Here is a 16,559-nt window from a genome sequence, read left to right on the forward strand (position 1 = left end):
ACTTTTCGTCATAGCGTGATGAAAATGGACTATATATGTCCAAAAATAAATAATTAGTGCAAACAATGAATTGTTTATTGTTCATTTGTCCCTTAAAATATTAAGAATAGTCCAGGGCTTTCAATTTATGAGCTACCGAGGTTTCGTTTTTTTCAAAATTTTTGAAAAAATGTGTACAATTACAATTACGAATTAGTTTTTTGAAATTCAACTCCTACACCGCTAATTTCGTTATTTTTTAAATAGAAATTTACATCATTCAGGTAAAGTAGCCCGAAAAATGTTGCGGATAGAATGGAGAATATATTTTAAATATTTTAAGGATCATTTTTCTGCCTATTTTACATAAATGACGCAAATTTTTATATTCAAGAAAACGAAATTAGCTGTGTAGGAGTCGAATTCCAAAAAACTAATTCATAATTATTATTGCACACATTTTTCCAAAAATTTTGAAAACAAAAGAAACCTCCAAAAATTGGAGGCTCTGGACTATTTTTAACATTTTAAACGTGTGCGGGGGAAACGAACAATAAACAGTTTATTTTTTTGCACTTATTATTCGGTTTTAGACATATATAATCGATCTTCAATGTATGAGAAATCTCCGATCGCCCGTGACTTAAAACTCATAGTAGTCTTCCATCAATCGCGTGTCAATTCTATTTTAAAACGAACAGCTCGTAAAACAAAATTAAACGCATTGGTCATAAAATTTGGTAAAATATTTATTTATTTCACATATATTGCACCATGTGTTTACGTTCATTTTTGGATGGATAAATAGATAAAACGAAACAAAATTCAACCCAATTTTCATGAAAAGCAAAATTCTAATGAAAGTCTCAATTTTGCCTCACAGGCCTCTATTAATAAACTCACTTGTTCCGAAATTGTTGTAATTCGTTTGGACCATATTCACGTCAGCAGCAATAATTCATTACAAATTTACTAATTCAATTGCCCTACGTTTCGAATGATCAAGGCATTCTTCTTCAGGAACATAATTTATTCTGGAATTAATGACAAAATAATTTTAAAAGATTGCACAATCACTTGATTATTTTTAAAATGTAAACTGTGCCCTAATAATCGTAAATTCTTACCAAACATCAAAACTAATCAATAAGAAAATGTTTTGATATTTGGGAAGAATTGACGATTCTTAGGCCACAGTTTACATTTTAACAATAGTCAAGTGATTGTGCAATCTTTTATAATTATTTTGTCATTTATTCCAGAATAAATTATGCACCTGAAGAGGAATGCCTTGAGCATTCGGAACGTAGTGCAATTGAATTAGTAAATTTGTAATGAATTATTGCTGCTGACCTGGCTATGGCCCAAACGAATTTCAACAATTTCAAAACAAATGGTCGAGAACAACAATTTCCTGTAATAACTTATTCCGAGTTTCTAAATTGTTATTTTGAATAGGAACAATACTTCTACTCGAACATTCGTATTTCACACCCGGAATCGCACTCAAATGATCATAAAAAGTGGAAATCATCTAGTATCTCGTACGAAGAATATAAAATCAAAATATTTTCTCCCCTGAGCGCAAGTAAAGTGGAGAGACAGAATTCTCTGAATTTTATTCCCCTACAGGCCTTGTGGTATCTTGTGCGAAGATTGGACTGTAATAGAGTTACTTTGAAATAAGGAAATTTAGAAAAAGCAGGAGAGAATACATATTTTTTTACAGAAAAGCAGGAGTGGATCTAGCGGGATCTGTTTACTTACTTTCTTGGATGCTTCCAGCTGATACTTTTTTTTATCGAGCCACAGTTAACTTTTTTCTATACCACCACAAATGCTACATTGTGTTCTGTGTTTTCCATTGAGGTATCTGTGTTATGTGAATGTGTAACGCGAATTGAATGCGTAAACGAAAAATCACGAAACTGGCAATCAGTTCGAGTTTCGAAAAAGTAGTTTTGTGGTTGGTGAAAAATAAAATCAATTCATACACGGAGATAAAAAGAACAGAGAAATGGGAGCGTGGTAAAATTCATGAGGGAAAATAAACGAAAAACTTTATTGAGAAAAATACAAAACTATACAGTGCACTATAATACAACATAAATGAATAGAAATTGCTGGAGAAAAAAAACAACTTATAGAACGTGTTTCGGGTATTGACAGAAATACTGTGCTGTATATCTAAACTACGCTTCGACACAAACTACTTAAGTCTAAGGATACGCTCTCCAAATATATTACGCTCATCCTCATACATACAAATTCATTCTCATAAATATCAACGAAAACTCAAATGACAGGGCGAGAATTGATGACAGTCTCATGAAAGCGACGTGTCGATATCCCCAGTGATGACAAAAAAATATTTTGTTAAAAAAAAACTTGAGGAATATTGAGACTCACCTTTCGCTGGAGGACATTAATCTTGCGATCTTTAATGTCCATGTGGTCTTTGAGTTCTGTGAGTTCGGTATTGAAACGATTTCTCTCCTGTTGGGCCTGCAGGACAGCCTGAGTTTTCTTCTCGATTAAACGATTTTTCTCTTCTAGTCTCTGTCTCATCTCCTCGACCTAATGAAAGGTGAGATCAAAATAAATTTCTAAATTTCTAGGTAAAATTCAGTACCGAAGCGGTAAATTTTGACGAATATCTCCGCATCTGAGAGAGATAGCAAAATTTTTCTCATGACCTTTTTTATAACCCTTAATTGTCTCCACAAAAAATGTCATAACAAAAATTTTTGTATCTCTTTTAGATTCCGAGATATTTATCAAAAACTGGCTAAAAGTCAAAATCGACTTAACCCGGTTTGCCTCTTCGATTGAATGCGAGAATATTCCCTCCGAAAACCACATATCGTCAAGTTTTGTAGCGACATGAAGAGATATTTTAGAGCAAATTTTCTAGAGTGGAAGAAGTTTATGTTATGTTCTGTTGATATCTCTTCAATTTGCAAAGATAAAAACCTCTCCTCTGCTTCAATGTCCTGGCAACCCCTGACAATTCAATGGGATTAGTCCACCTCCTCGACCCCCTAAGCTCCTCAACGATAATGAACACAAGAAAAAGCGAAATGTCTGTTCTATTTTCCTCCATAATCGAATAAAAACCAGAGAAAAATTCATACTAAAATTGAAAGACATTCACATGACACATAGCTGACCCACTTTACCACAGTGACCTGCTTCCGCCTCGGTTCGATTTGTCTAACCGAGGAGAGGCGTCGCACGGGTACCGAGGTGAAATCGATTTGCTTCAGGATTAAATCAGGTGATGTATTTATAGATTTTATTCTCAGACCGATGGCATCGAAATGCCATCTGGCATTGTCACTCCCAAAAATAGAAATATTTCCAGTTTCACGTCACATCAATTTCCAGTAATAGAAATATACAGAAGCATTTAGATGATTTGATGCCTTACGTCAGCCTGAAGCATATTGTAGTGCTCCTCCTTGGCGCAGAGTGACTCCTTGAGAACAGCGATGTGCCTCTGATAATCCTGATGCTGTTCCTCCAATGTCTTCATCTTGGCGGCCATACCAAGTATTTCCTGGTCCCTGCGCTGTACCTCACCCCTGAGTTCGTCCAGCTGTGAAAATATTCGTCGTCCGACCAAAAATCTATCAGTCTCACCGTTCCCTCCACCAGGCCGTTGCCAAAAAAATTAACAATTGGACGGCCCTTTGTCATTGTTCTTTCATATTCATTTTAATTTGTCATTCGATGGCTTTCCCTATTCCAATGTCCTGCCCGACTATGGAGTACTGTCATTAAATAATAGGTTCTACAAAAATGGGGTTTTTTTGGCACAGGGATGATGAAGTGCTGAAAATTTTTGTCTGAAATGTCTGGTACACTTTTTGGAAATTTTTATCGAATTTAATGACCACTGAAATTTCAAGGAATTTTGATCACTGGAAATTCAGAATTTCGTGGAAAAATCGAAGAGAACTGTCAATTTCAGTTCCATTTTTCCCTGAAAATTTATAGAGAGCCAGAAGATTCTGGTGAATATATTCTTCAATTTTCAGGACAGTGACACTAAATGCGATTTAGGGGGAAAAAAATTATGAAATTTAAGATTTCACTGAAAATTCAGTGTAATTTGGCACTGAGTATTCATATTAGATTGGAAATTCAAATAAATTAAGGAATTCTCGTCCTTATGCTGTTCAAAATTCTGGAATTTTACTGAATTTTCGGTGAAACTCGAAAGTTCACGATTTTTTCCCCCTTAAATCGCGTTCAGTGTCACTCTCCTGTAAATTAGTAGCCAATTGTCCATGAAATTTATTTTTTTTCCAACAGTGTACTACCACTCCATAAGATTTTTGTACGTTGATTTTAAATCTACAGGTCAAATCTCATAAATTTACCTAGTTTGTGAAAAATTTTTAAGTCCTTAAAATGTCCCAAAATCGTCTTTTTCAAAATTTAATGAAAAAATAACGCCCGAGCCCATTGAGCTGAATGAAAGGCAATGAAAAAATTGCACTGAAAAAAAAAATTACCAAATATTCATTTACTTGAGAGAAGAATTTATTTCTTCAAAATGTGATTTCCTCAACTGAGTCATTCCCAGGTGAGCCTGATTAGGTTTCAATTATGACAATCATGTTCCCCTAGAGCATGACTATGGTGCACATGATTTTTGATGAACTCCGCAAATGACTATTCATTTTTCCTAAATTTCTTATTTTCTAGAGGGAAGAATTTCGATTCATTTATTTAAGGTTAATAATTATTGAGGGAGTTACTCAAATCTGGCAGTTAAGATCCCACCTGGCGATACAATATCAGACCATTGCCGCCATGACATTCTTTTGAAAAATAAATGCAATTTTCCTGAAAAAAATGCGGAATTTAATATGAATGATTTCCCTCTTTTGATTAAAACTACTCTACCCCATGTGGAACAAAAATTTCCGGTCTTGTCGTAGCTTTTTTCTCTGCTCAGTCGACAGAGACGTCATTGTATAATTAAATATTGAAAAAGGCGATTTCGTGCCACTTTGAGGAATTTAAATTTTTTTTCTCAGAAAATAGTTAATTTTATGGGATCTGTCCTCTAAAGTTGAAATCAGCATGCAAAAATCTTTCGAGTGATGGCAGCCTCATCCCCGTGCCAAAAAAGCCGCAATTTCATAGGACTGCATAATTAATCATTGATCACCTCACACAGCTCATCATTGAGCCAACAGACTCGAACACTGAATTCACCTCGATAACAAACCCAAGTGCCTCCATAATCGGTCAAAACACTCGGCATGCAGTGGTAGACCCATCAAAACGAATATTGTGTAAACCTAGTGTCACATATGATGTGATGAATTGATGTTAATTCACAGTTTTGGAGTGGATGTTTCTCTGTGTGCAGCTCATTCGATTCATCGACCCTCCTGTTGCTTGTCTGTATATCATATTTCTTTTCAAATTAATAACACATACCTACTTGTTTGACTCTTTCTACTTTGTTGCAGAGAAATATAGCGCGTGGGTATCGCTGTGATGTATCAAAGTATTTCCTCTCTGTGATTTACCTTTGATATAATCACAAGCGAAAAAGCATTTTACGTGTATCACTAGAGATCTAACTAACGTCTAAGCGAGTGTGTCATTTGCGGATTCGTTCCAATTCCTATTTTTATCACAAAAACGTGGAAATATTCTCTCTATTATTTTCTAGTTTTTTTTTCCGCATGGGAAAATGACACACTCGTCTGACTCCAAATGATGAAGACTCCTGTGATGAAAAAAACGAGCGGATCAAGACACCCTGCAAATGAGATTCATGAAGAGAGAGAGGGGTGGGCGGACGGCGGGGAGGATCGCGTGAAAAATGCTGATGTACATGTGACAAGGGATGCAAATGGAGGGAGGTCAACAAGGCTTTTAGACTCGTATAGCGAGAACTAAATGACTCTCTTGCTATTATTATGATATTTCTACCCTCGCGGTGAGTTAGATAACAGTTGCAAGAAAATTATTTCAGCAAATGAGGAGAACGCGATTCATTGGATTTAATGAGAATGATGATATCTGTATATTCAAATATTCAGGCATCGTTAAAAATATTGAATTCAAAATGATGCGGACATAATGATGCGACATGACTGAAACAAAATGCTGCTGTTAATTCCAAAAATGCGATTATAAACAGACACTGTTTTGATGATGAAAAAAAAAAATAGTTCAATGAGACAGTTTCGATCACTCGATTAGACTCTGAAGACAACTACTTTATCACAAAAATAACAAACACCAATTTTTGAACATTACTCGTCAGTTAATTAATATTAAGAAATAAAATTGAAGTATTGTTACATTTTTGGCTGGTGGTAATAATTACGATAATCCAGATACTATGGAAGTAAGATGCCTCGTTTAAGCAAACGCAGTGATAAACGAAGGAATGGGTGCTTGGAGAGCTTGGAAGTGCTTCTCGTTCAACGGGTGAAGTGATATCCTTACCTCTTCAGTAAGCTAAAATATTTTGGGCACCATATTTAATATGCTTAGCTCGTCAACGTAACCAGTCGACATTCCATCGATACTCATAACGCTTCAATAATTATCTCCACTCGTACCATTAGAACCGACAGTAAACAGCACGTGGCAATAAAACTCGGAGGCAATTAAAGTTTGCGAGAATCGATGGAATCAACTGGCGTTTGTTGATACGTTGTCTTATCTATAACTTAAACTTAATATCTTAAGACTTTAAGTACAGTTTAAAGGCCGGAAAACCATCAGAGGTGGGTACGTTTGGTTTGTCCAACGATTTTCATTTGATATTTGAACATCTCTCCGTCAGACCAAGCAATCAACATTGGGAGATGAAAGAGTGTGAGTGGCTCTTGGGGGAGTCAATAGTAATGAAGAACTGTTTGCTGAGTATCTCTCAAGCGCGGGACAAAAACCAAACGCATTGACTCTGATGATATCGGTGCGAGGAAAAATGACGAAGCGTCACGGTGAAAAATCGGTCTTTCAATCATGAAGCTGAAACTAGCAGAATATTCGTCAGCAGAAAATTCAATTTAAAGGATATTTAAGTGTAGGAGAGTCGAATAATCATATGTACAAATGTTTTTCAAGTGCGAAGGAGTTTGTACATTACTTAAATACACTTTTACACCCCTAGATTCGCCTAAAACAAATCTTCTGCTGTCGAATTTTTCTCTCTAATTTCAGCTTCATCCCTCAATCAAGAACCTCGTGATAATTCGTTATTTTTCATTCAGCACCTGTTTTCCAAATTTGAGAAGATAGAGAGAGAGGAAGATTCAGAAATTCAAACACAAGTAAATAACCAAACAACGAGAGTAACGAAATTTCTCAACAGAATTCAAATCTCGCAGTTAATTTTAAGATAACCATAAAACCATAAACAGAATAACAATTGGAAAGATTGGAGAGAGAGAGAGATTTCGGAGTTGAAAAAAAGTTGAGTTCGACGAAAGCATCGAGTACTTGCTGCGCTTGCATGCACCATGCCATCGTGAACAAACGGTGGATGGGAAAAAAATGGTGAATAGCATGCTGTCATCCTTTGTCTCCTTGATATTATCTTTTTTTTTCTACTGTTTCTTTTCCTTCGTCACGTTCGGTTTTGCCACGTGAAAAGTGTCTCGGTGCTGAAGCTTAATAGTAGCGTGGTGGAAAAAATGGGGATATTTGGTTATTTTTCTTGGCAGGAGAAAAGACTAGTGACGGAAAGGTGTGATGAGAGGAGTGCGTGCGAGAGAGAGAGGGAGTAACGACGTGATCAAAGCTGAGAATTTTTTTTTGAAGAGAATCTTCTTGGGAAGACGTCTTCGATGAGGGCAGAGAGATATTTCATAATAAATGATAAGGAAGAACTGAGGAAAAATGATCGAAATCATGGAAATTAAACTATTTAAAAATTGGCTATTTGAAATCATAATAATCGTAAAATGTCCGAGAAACGGAGGAACAGAATTTATTTATCTTTATCATTTTCATGTTTTTGGATGTATCGGAGGGCTTATTATTCATAATGATGGGACGTCCGAGTGCCAATGAATATCAGTGATGTAAAAAGGATACTTGAAATGATTGATTTATGATACTTCTCGTCTATGACAACTAATCTCTCGATGAACCAATTGGTGATACAATGACTTCAACAATGATGCAGTGAGTGATTTTGAAATGATTTAGTCTGAATAATGATTGATTTTGGACAGGTTTCATTGATACTGATTGATATGGCCAGATTTTCAGATTCGCAAGAATTTATTAATCAACGATTTTCTCACACAGATGCTTCTTCAGTTATAATTTCTTTTCATTCTGTAACAATAACTCCTCGCATTGACGTATTTCTTGCATTTTACGTTATTTTTTTAAATTGTAATAGCAATATTTATTGCGTTAGTTGAATATCTTATCACTCGAAAATATTATTTTATTCATCAGTCCTCTATTGCTATTACAAAGTACCATTTACATCACTGTCAATCTCTCTCGTCCTCGAAGGAATCATTAGACTTTTATTAAATAGTAAGAGGACGAGGAGAAATTTTGATCGTTGGTAACGACCGATTTGGGATTGACGTTTTTATCATTCTTCATTAATTGAGTTTCTTCTTCATCCTCACAATATTAGTCATCAGAAGTTTCTTAAGTTTATTGTAAATAATTATCATAACTTCAGGAATCATTAGAGGGGAGTATTACTTTAATTGATGGACGAGAGGGACGAAGAGGGGGCAATAGAATTTGCGCGATTTTTTGTTCTTTTCTTTCTAAATTGTTTATTTGGCTTTTTGGGAATGTTCTATACTGGATTTAATCTCTATGAAAAAATATAGTAGAGCCAAAGTCTTGAGGTTCAGTCCTCCGATTAGATCTAATCATTTTTTTTAAATGCATTGACTTCTTTTCTTTACTCAGAATAAACGGGGAAAAAATTTATTTCTGTACAATTAACATTCTTAGACATCTCAAGGGGTCAACAGTTTCTAAGGCCTAAAGTTTAATATATTTCCTTTTCCTCTTTAGGTACGCACATTTAAGATTCGGCAAGCTACACAGCCAAAAGACTTTCTTATTTTCCCACCTCACGTCCGTAACATCGGTTCAGCATTCGAAAAATTTCTTTGGTAGATTATTCATAGTGGATGTAAGCTTTCTGGAGGTAAATATATATCTTTATATATATATATCTTTATGTCTAAGGAGTCATATACATCGAGTCGAAAAATATACTACCGATTCGACGTTGGAATTAATGTGTATATATATCGTATAGCAATTATCTCTGGAAAGGTAGACTTAAAAAAACAATAGAGAGGAAGGATTTTTATAATTGGAGCTGGATACACTTGGGGTGAAAGAATAATTGAGAACAATTGTTTTTCGAACACGGGTGGCTTGTAATATTGATAATATAAAGCCGCAGTAAACAGCGGCGACGATCTGTCTTCAGTGTTTCTGGCCTAGGCAGGGAATTCAATACCTGCGAAGACACGTGTTTAACGTTTGAATGTAATGTTCAACGTTTAATCTCTCAAATAGTTCATTCATTAAATATACTTTCGCCATAATCTACTTATATCGTATAATAATATCTATGTGTAAACATATCTATCATCAACCCCCCCCCCCTGTCGTTACGGATCTCTACCGGAAGTACGATATAAACACTGGGGTCTCTGATAGAAATCACGCTTGGTTCGCTCGGAGGTACACAAAGCCGTTGGAGCTTTGCATCGAGAAAGCTTGCAACCAAAATTCTAAACCCAGGAGAACCAGAAACTAATCTTCCAAGCAACTCTCTCATCCTGACCTCTCCACACTACCAAAATCTGTAAAATATAGCCTAGAAGTAATCTCCTTTTCGTATCACAAATAAAAAACATTTGCAAAAATCCAGTGTTGGAGGACTTGTCTTCCGTGAGCTGATCCACATCTTAGATGACGTCGTTCTTTTCGATGCGGACGTTGTTGATGAAGAAACTTACTTGGCGTTTGAAGTTGAGATCGTGCTTGTTGAAGGTGTGAGCATGTAGTGCCAGGGCGCCGGCGGCGGCCGGCTCAATGTGTTTCAGATGCTGCTGTATAGTCTGTTGATGTGCCTGTTGTGCCTGCTGTGCCTGATGCTGCTGATAAGGGGTCTGTGGATGATGATAATGCTGTTGTGTTGGATGTGGACCATGACGATCCGTGTAGGGATTGACAACACCAGTACCAGCTAGGCACGATGTCGTTCCACCTGGTGTACCTGTCGAACCGGCAAGCAACGGATTTGTTAGTGATGTAGATGTTGTTTGTCCCTGCGGTAACAGGGCTGTCATAACGGAGGGCCCACGTGTGAGTACAGATGACTGTAGACTTCCAAACGCGGATGGAAGTGACAAGGAGCGTCCCTTGGCAACACTTTCGATACCTGTTGTTCCTGGAATAGCTCCTGGTGTTGTACTGCCACCGTACATTCCACATGTACCGCCACTTGGCACAGCTGTTGCTTTGAGCAGTTGTTCACGCAGTCTACCACCGCACTCTCGTATACGCTGCAGCTCAGCCTCAAGCAGGCTGACTTCCTTCTCCAGTGTTTGTATGCGTGCATCTTTAGTCTCGAGAATGGCTGTCAGAGTGGTGCTACCTGGTACACCACCAGGCACGGCCACACTACCACCCAGCATTGTTGCTGTATTGCAGGTTGTACCATAACCAGTGCCGCAAAATCCAATACCACCACCACCACCACCGCCGCCGACGCCACCGGTACTCCCTGCTACTGGAGCACCTGATGATGCTGTTGAGGCGTACGCTAGCTCCAACTGCGTCTGGAGGCTCTTCAGAGTCTCGTTCGTCGCTTTGAGCTCCTTATAACAAGCAATAGCAGACGTTACTCACGTTTGCTTTCATTATTATTTTTTGTTTTGTATTTATTCATTCTGTTTTTATTTGGCTTTTGGTGTTGGTGGTCGTGAAGGTGATATGGTGGTCGTAGTCGTGCTGTGAGAAGGTTAATGATCATTACGAGGCTGCTGATGGTTATTTGGAGGATACTATTTGTCAGTTCATATAAAGTGAGTTGAAATCAAAGTTTAGACTTGTCTTAAGGTAAGACGGAGAAATCATAAATTGAACGGTGCGTTCCGAAGTTACGGCGTACTTTGCGTTAAACCGCGAAATCGTCGCGTTAAATCGCGATGTTAACATCTTTGTGAATCATATGAACTGAGTTGAAATCAAAGATTTGGTTAGTCAATCTAAGGTAATTCGGTGGTGATCATCGACAGCCTCGTTTGTGATCGGTAAACCAACTCTTGGAGGACGCGTAGTTCGTGGTACTGCTCGCAGCGTCCCGGTTGACGAAAGAAAAGCGACGTTCCCGCCGTGCTTCGTACACTCTTGCCAAATCCAATATTTCTTCCATTAAAATAATCTATCCTTCAATTGTTTATTTCGTTCAAAACCGGCACACCGCCGGCAACCCGTAGATCCCCAGTTATACGTTCATTCTTGAAACGTGTTCGTTATTATGATCTGCAAGCACATTATTTTTGATTCAAAAATTGGACGCTTCAATCTGAGCGGCTTTGGTTTGTTACTTTCACTTGGTTTCTATTTTGTTTCTCAAATATACTTTTTATAGATAATAATACAGATACTCCTCTTCAGAATTGTTATCGACGTCGGGCGACGCCGCAGTTCTTTCGCCCACCGCGACGTACGGCCGACATTTTGTCCATCGTTGCATTCACCAGCGTATGAGCAAACTATTTCTCTTTGTATTGATCTTTTTATTTTTCCATCCACTCGTGTCTTTTCGCAAACAGCGAAAGACGGATTTTTTGGGCTAGGGTGCTGCCACAATGAAGACCACACAAGGTGTACGCAATGCTTGCAATTGTCAAAAATAATTGAAAAACTGTTGAACGATTGTTTCACGCATTGCGTAAGTTTCGCGGTGTGTCCATTGTGGCGTCACCCTTGTGAGTTATCACGTGGCGCTGCAGTCGCAAGTTCTGCGCCTGCGCGTCGAACAATCGCGGTGGTATGCTCATTATGGACAAGATCTCACCACGAGAATTACGTTTATATGCATAACAATTGATTTTTATGATGAGGTGAAATGCGGGAGGTGTGGATAGAGTATAGATTTGGCATTTCATGATGCAGTAGTGGATGAACTGGTGAATTTATGCAATCGATTGTTATGCATCGACGTGATGTGCTGATGTATGTGAAATGCAAAAAAGATTCTTTGAAAATTGAATGTGCCGATTGGGAATAACAATTAATGGAAAATATTGATGAATGTGAACACACGAAAAGTTGAATTTTTGTTTCAGAGAATCTTTTTTTTATAGAATTTTGTATTAAGGTGTAACAAATGGTCTTATAAAAATTCATCCATATACCAGTGTAACATTGAAAATACCCGATCAATGAATCAGTAAACAGGTGTAATGTAATAAACGTCGAAATGAAGCGGAAAATAAATAAACGATAATCGGTGAGGTGAGAAATAATGTATTCATTCGGAATGAGAGAATAGTATAAAACCAGTGAGGACGCGACCTCGGGATTAATCGTAATATGGCAGAGCTTCAGCGGTGTCATGACTAATGGTGTGTAATGAAAAAAGGGGGAAAACTGAAATAACTGAATGGGAATTGTTCATTCTCTGCTGCTCGCCAATTCCGATAATGACGAGGAAGCTATTTCTGATGGGGGTACGGAATGTAACATTTTCTATTCGACATTTGAATGTAGGAAATGTTCTATTTGGCGGATAAATATTTAAGAGCGAATGTTGGATAGCATGTAACGGTGTACATTCAGTGCAGAGGTTTCAAACATTCTGGATTTTTTTCATGATTTAATTGTGAAAAATTAAAAACTGATTTTTCAGTGTGAGATAATTTCTTGAAATTTTCACTAGATTATTCCATCATTGATATTATTTTGGAATATCGGTTTGAAGGGAAGGTAATATTGAATTTTTTCCAAATTGTTAATATCTCCGGAATTTTTCATATGGATTCAATGATTTGGTCTCTTTTTTGAACTCATGAAAAAAATAAGACGAAAGTTTCCGAATTTCATGCTATTAATGTTGAGATATCAAGGGTAGATCGCGCTGAAAGTTAAAAGTTTTTGAGGATTATAGAGACGCTTGGAAAAGTTTATGATATGTTAGATCAATTTTATTCGGCTTTGCGCTCATTCGTAATTCCTCAGGTAGAAGAGGGTACGGCAAAACGGACCTCTGACAGAAAATAGGTAATTTTTGTTTTTTTTTCTTTCCTTCAAATCAGGAACGCTGAATGTATTGAATTAAAAGTGAGTTTCTTGGATCGTAACCGTCACAGGGGTTTTATAGACAACAAGTGTCGTTGAACCGCAATTTGATCAGATTTGCTAATCGCCTCAAACCACAAATGACTGAATTTTCGTTTTTGTTTCCGAATGGAATTATTCATTTTCTGTCAGTGGTCTGTTTTGCCCTGCGGTCCGTTTGGCCCTACCCTCCCCTATTAGTGAGGTACATTCATCTTTCTCGCTGTGATTTGAATCTCATCAAATGCGAACTTCACCTGAAGAATTACGAATGACCGCAAAGCCGAAAAAATTCATGTAATGTATATATACAACTGACGATAAAATTCTCAAAAAGTAAATTATATGTGGATGTCCGCATGAAAAGGGAGCACTTTGTCGATTCTAGTTTCCGAGATATTCACGTTTTTCTCTTGCCAACTACCATTCAAACCCATGTTAAATTATTTTTTCGATCTTCTTTAGCGTCGTCATTCTTTACGCTATCAAGTTCATTCTGGGCTCTAAATGTTCAGAATCAGCTCAAGATTATGGGAATATACATAACTCCAATAGTGCCAAAGTGGCCCCTTTTCATGCGGACGTCCACATATGTGTAATTATATCTTGTTAGTGGGAAAAAGTGGGAAAAAATCAAACTCCAACTTTATTTTTATCAGTGAATATCATAAACTTTTCCAATCGTCTCTATAATACCCAGAGACTTTAAAATTTTACCGCCATGTCCCCTTAACAATTGAAAAACGACCTGTTTTTTCCACTGCCCTTCAATAATTCGATTTTTTCTCAATTTCGGAAATAATTTTCTGTTCCATAAAATGGGAAACGTGGATTCCGATTTGATGTTTGCTTACATTTCAAGAAATATCCATTACACTGAAAAAAATTGATACTCTGAAATGAAAAACCGAGCCTTCAATCTTCTCAGCCCTAAAATCAAGTCAGCCACAATAACAACATACTAGCACTTATTCTCGACTAAAATATCTGGCTCGGTTTTCCGGTGCAATTTGTACACATACGTGCTGTTTCATATATTGATCCGCAAATGAAAAAAAGTATTGCATGAATATAATTAAATGAGAGGTTACACAAAAATGGTGGGAAAATCGCGAACCACTGTGAAATTCTGGAATGGAATCGATCAAATGTGGATGACTCGTGAAAAAAAAACTTGTGAAACTTTGAATATTGATGTCAGAAAAAAAATTCCTGAAGTTTTGTTTTCTTCCGTGAAACATTGATGCGTGTAAAGACTGTATTGAGCGCGTCTCTGTCCTCAAGATCACTCGTTTTTGAAGGAAATAAAGAGTTTAAAGAAATTGTTGATTGCTATTGTCCTCGTGTGTTCAATGAATCATGGAAATTTTTGTGTCTCTGTTGTTCATTATATTCTAGGGTTTTTTTCATTTCTCACTAATTACGTTTTTTGGTTGTGTGCTGTCTTCGTGTTTTACGAGTGTCGTTGAGTGTACCTGCTTGGTCCTCCGTCGCGTTGTTCGGGCGCGCACATCGATGGCCAATAATTTTTTGAGTTTGTCCTAGAGGCGAGACGGATATAATATTTTTTGTTGTGATGCTTGTTGTTGATATATATTTTTCATGAAGATGGCGATGAAGATGGCAATGACGATATCAATAATTATTCGTTCAATCATTATCATTAATTAAAAGGAATATGAACATGGCGATTTGTGATAAAAGAAGAGGGATGGAGAGGGTAGATGCGAGCATGAGTATTATCCTCCTTGTGAGGATGATTTCTATGATTTCTCAAAAAAAAATTCTCCTAAACATTCAAAGCGATTCATTCCACGCAGTATATTCAGCATCTCATCAGTTATCGGTGTTTCAATCATTTTGAATTATCTCACTAGGATGAGACTACCCGCTTTACTGTATTTGATTCTCTCAACAGTATTCGATAATTTTACCTCCGCCGTTTCTCGATTCATTTCGCGTCGTGAGATGAACAAACTGAAATTTGTTTGACAATAGAAACAGAAGAAAATGAATTTTTTTTAAATAATTTTCAGCAACATAACTTTATTGGACCAACAGAAGCGGAAGAAAAGGGTGTGAGAAGCGATGATTTTGCATGGTTGTTTGCTCTTTGCTGCGCGTATTCGGTTTATGAAATTTTTTTACGGTATAAATTTTTCATTCATCGAACGAATCAGGGTGATGGAAAATACGGCGAACCTTTTCAAGCGAGACTTTTATTTCCAGGGCTTGAAATTCCGAATGAAGAAATTCTTCCGATGAACTGCACTATTTCCTGAACTAAGAGGTCGCTGCTTTTTAGGAACATGTCACTGATTTCTAGGGACTTGTCACTATTTTTTAGGAATCAATCACCAATTCAGTAGCGAAGTGGTCAAACGGTTCAAGTCAATTTAGTCTTTAGTTGAGGTTTCCAGAAATATTTCCGAATTTAAGGGAGATAGCAAAATTTCCATAATAACCTTGTTAGAAACGCAACTAAAATTCCAGAACATTCAGGTCGAGCACCATCGGAACGTTCGGCTGAGCGGTCAGACCCAAATTTAGTCTTACATCGCACCTCACCGAGTCAGTAGCATTTTGAACAGTCTTGGTAACATCAACGTTTCGTTCAGTACATCACCTCAGTTTTGCCAGTTTAAAGTCAACTAAATTCAATGATTCAACACTATTAATTTCAGACAATTATCGGTTAATCAAAAGACTATCAACAGTGACAAATTCGTATCAAAGAGTGTAATTAGAGAATTAACGACGTGGTTCGATCCCACAATAAATAGTGATATTTTTATAATCAGTGCAACAATTAATTTTCCAGCATCTCCCTCCACATTTTTCTCCCACATCCACCCTAAGCCTAGTAACTCTCCAAAAAAATTTTTTTTGTAGGGCGAATTCAGTGCTACTAAAAGGATTATGAGAAAAATTTTCCTATCCCCTTAGAATTCGAGCAACTTAAATCGTTTGACCACTTCCCTACTGAATTATTGGCGATACTGGACAGTGACTAGAATAACCCTGATTATCAGTGATTTTTATCACTGAAATTTGGTGATAGATTTCTAAAAACTAGAAGTGGAATTCCGAAAATCAGTGAAATTTCCCTGAATTTTACAATAGCTATACCCGTGTAGAAATCACGCCGCTAGAACTCAGGTAAGGAGCCGTATCCCAGCTAGAAATGCGCCGCTCCGCCCCAGCTCGCATAAACTCCACGCGCGTCACATGCACTCGAGTTTGAGCCGCAT

At 37.1% G+C, this 16,559-nt stretch overlaps 1 protein-coding gene across 5 annotated transcripts in view; it reads right to left on the reverse strand.

Annotated features, from left to right (window-relative positions):
- The window catches only part of LOC107039481 (ELKS/Rab6-interacting/CAST family member 1), a 143,830-nt gene that overhangs the window by 24,094 nt on the left and 103,177 nt on the right, over positions 1-16,559 (reverse strand). For 3 of the 5 annotated variants that reach the window (XM_015259099.1, XM_015259101.1, XM_015259102.1), the window contains exons 5-7: positions 6,460-6,471; positions 3,410-3,577; positions 2,389-2,556 (exon numbers count right to left, since the gene is read on the reverse strand). In XM_015259099.1, the coding sequence (XP_015114585.1) occupies positions 2,389-2,556; positions 3,410-3,577; positions 6,460-6,471 (348 nt within the window). The remainder of the gene's footprint in view (positions 1-2,388; positions 2,557-3,409; positions 3,578-6,459; positions 6,472-16,559) is intronic. The other 2 variants (XM_015259100.1, XM_015259103.1) reach the window with 1 other exon arrangement.

The sequence above is a fragment of the Diachasma alloeum genome, unplaced genomic scaffold (genome assembly GCF_001412515.2).
Source record: "Diachasma alloeum isolate Michigan unplaced genomic scaffold, Dall2.0 Dall_scaffold_00300, whole genome shotgun sequence".
NCBI lineage: Eukaryota > Metazoa > Arthropoda > Insecta > Hymenoptera > Braconidae > Diachasma > Diachasma alloeum.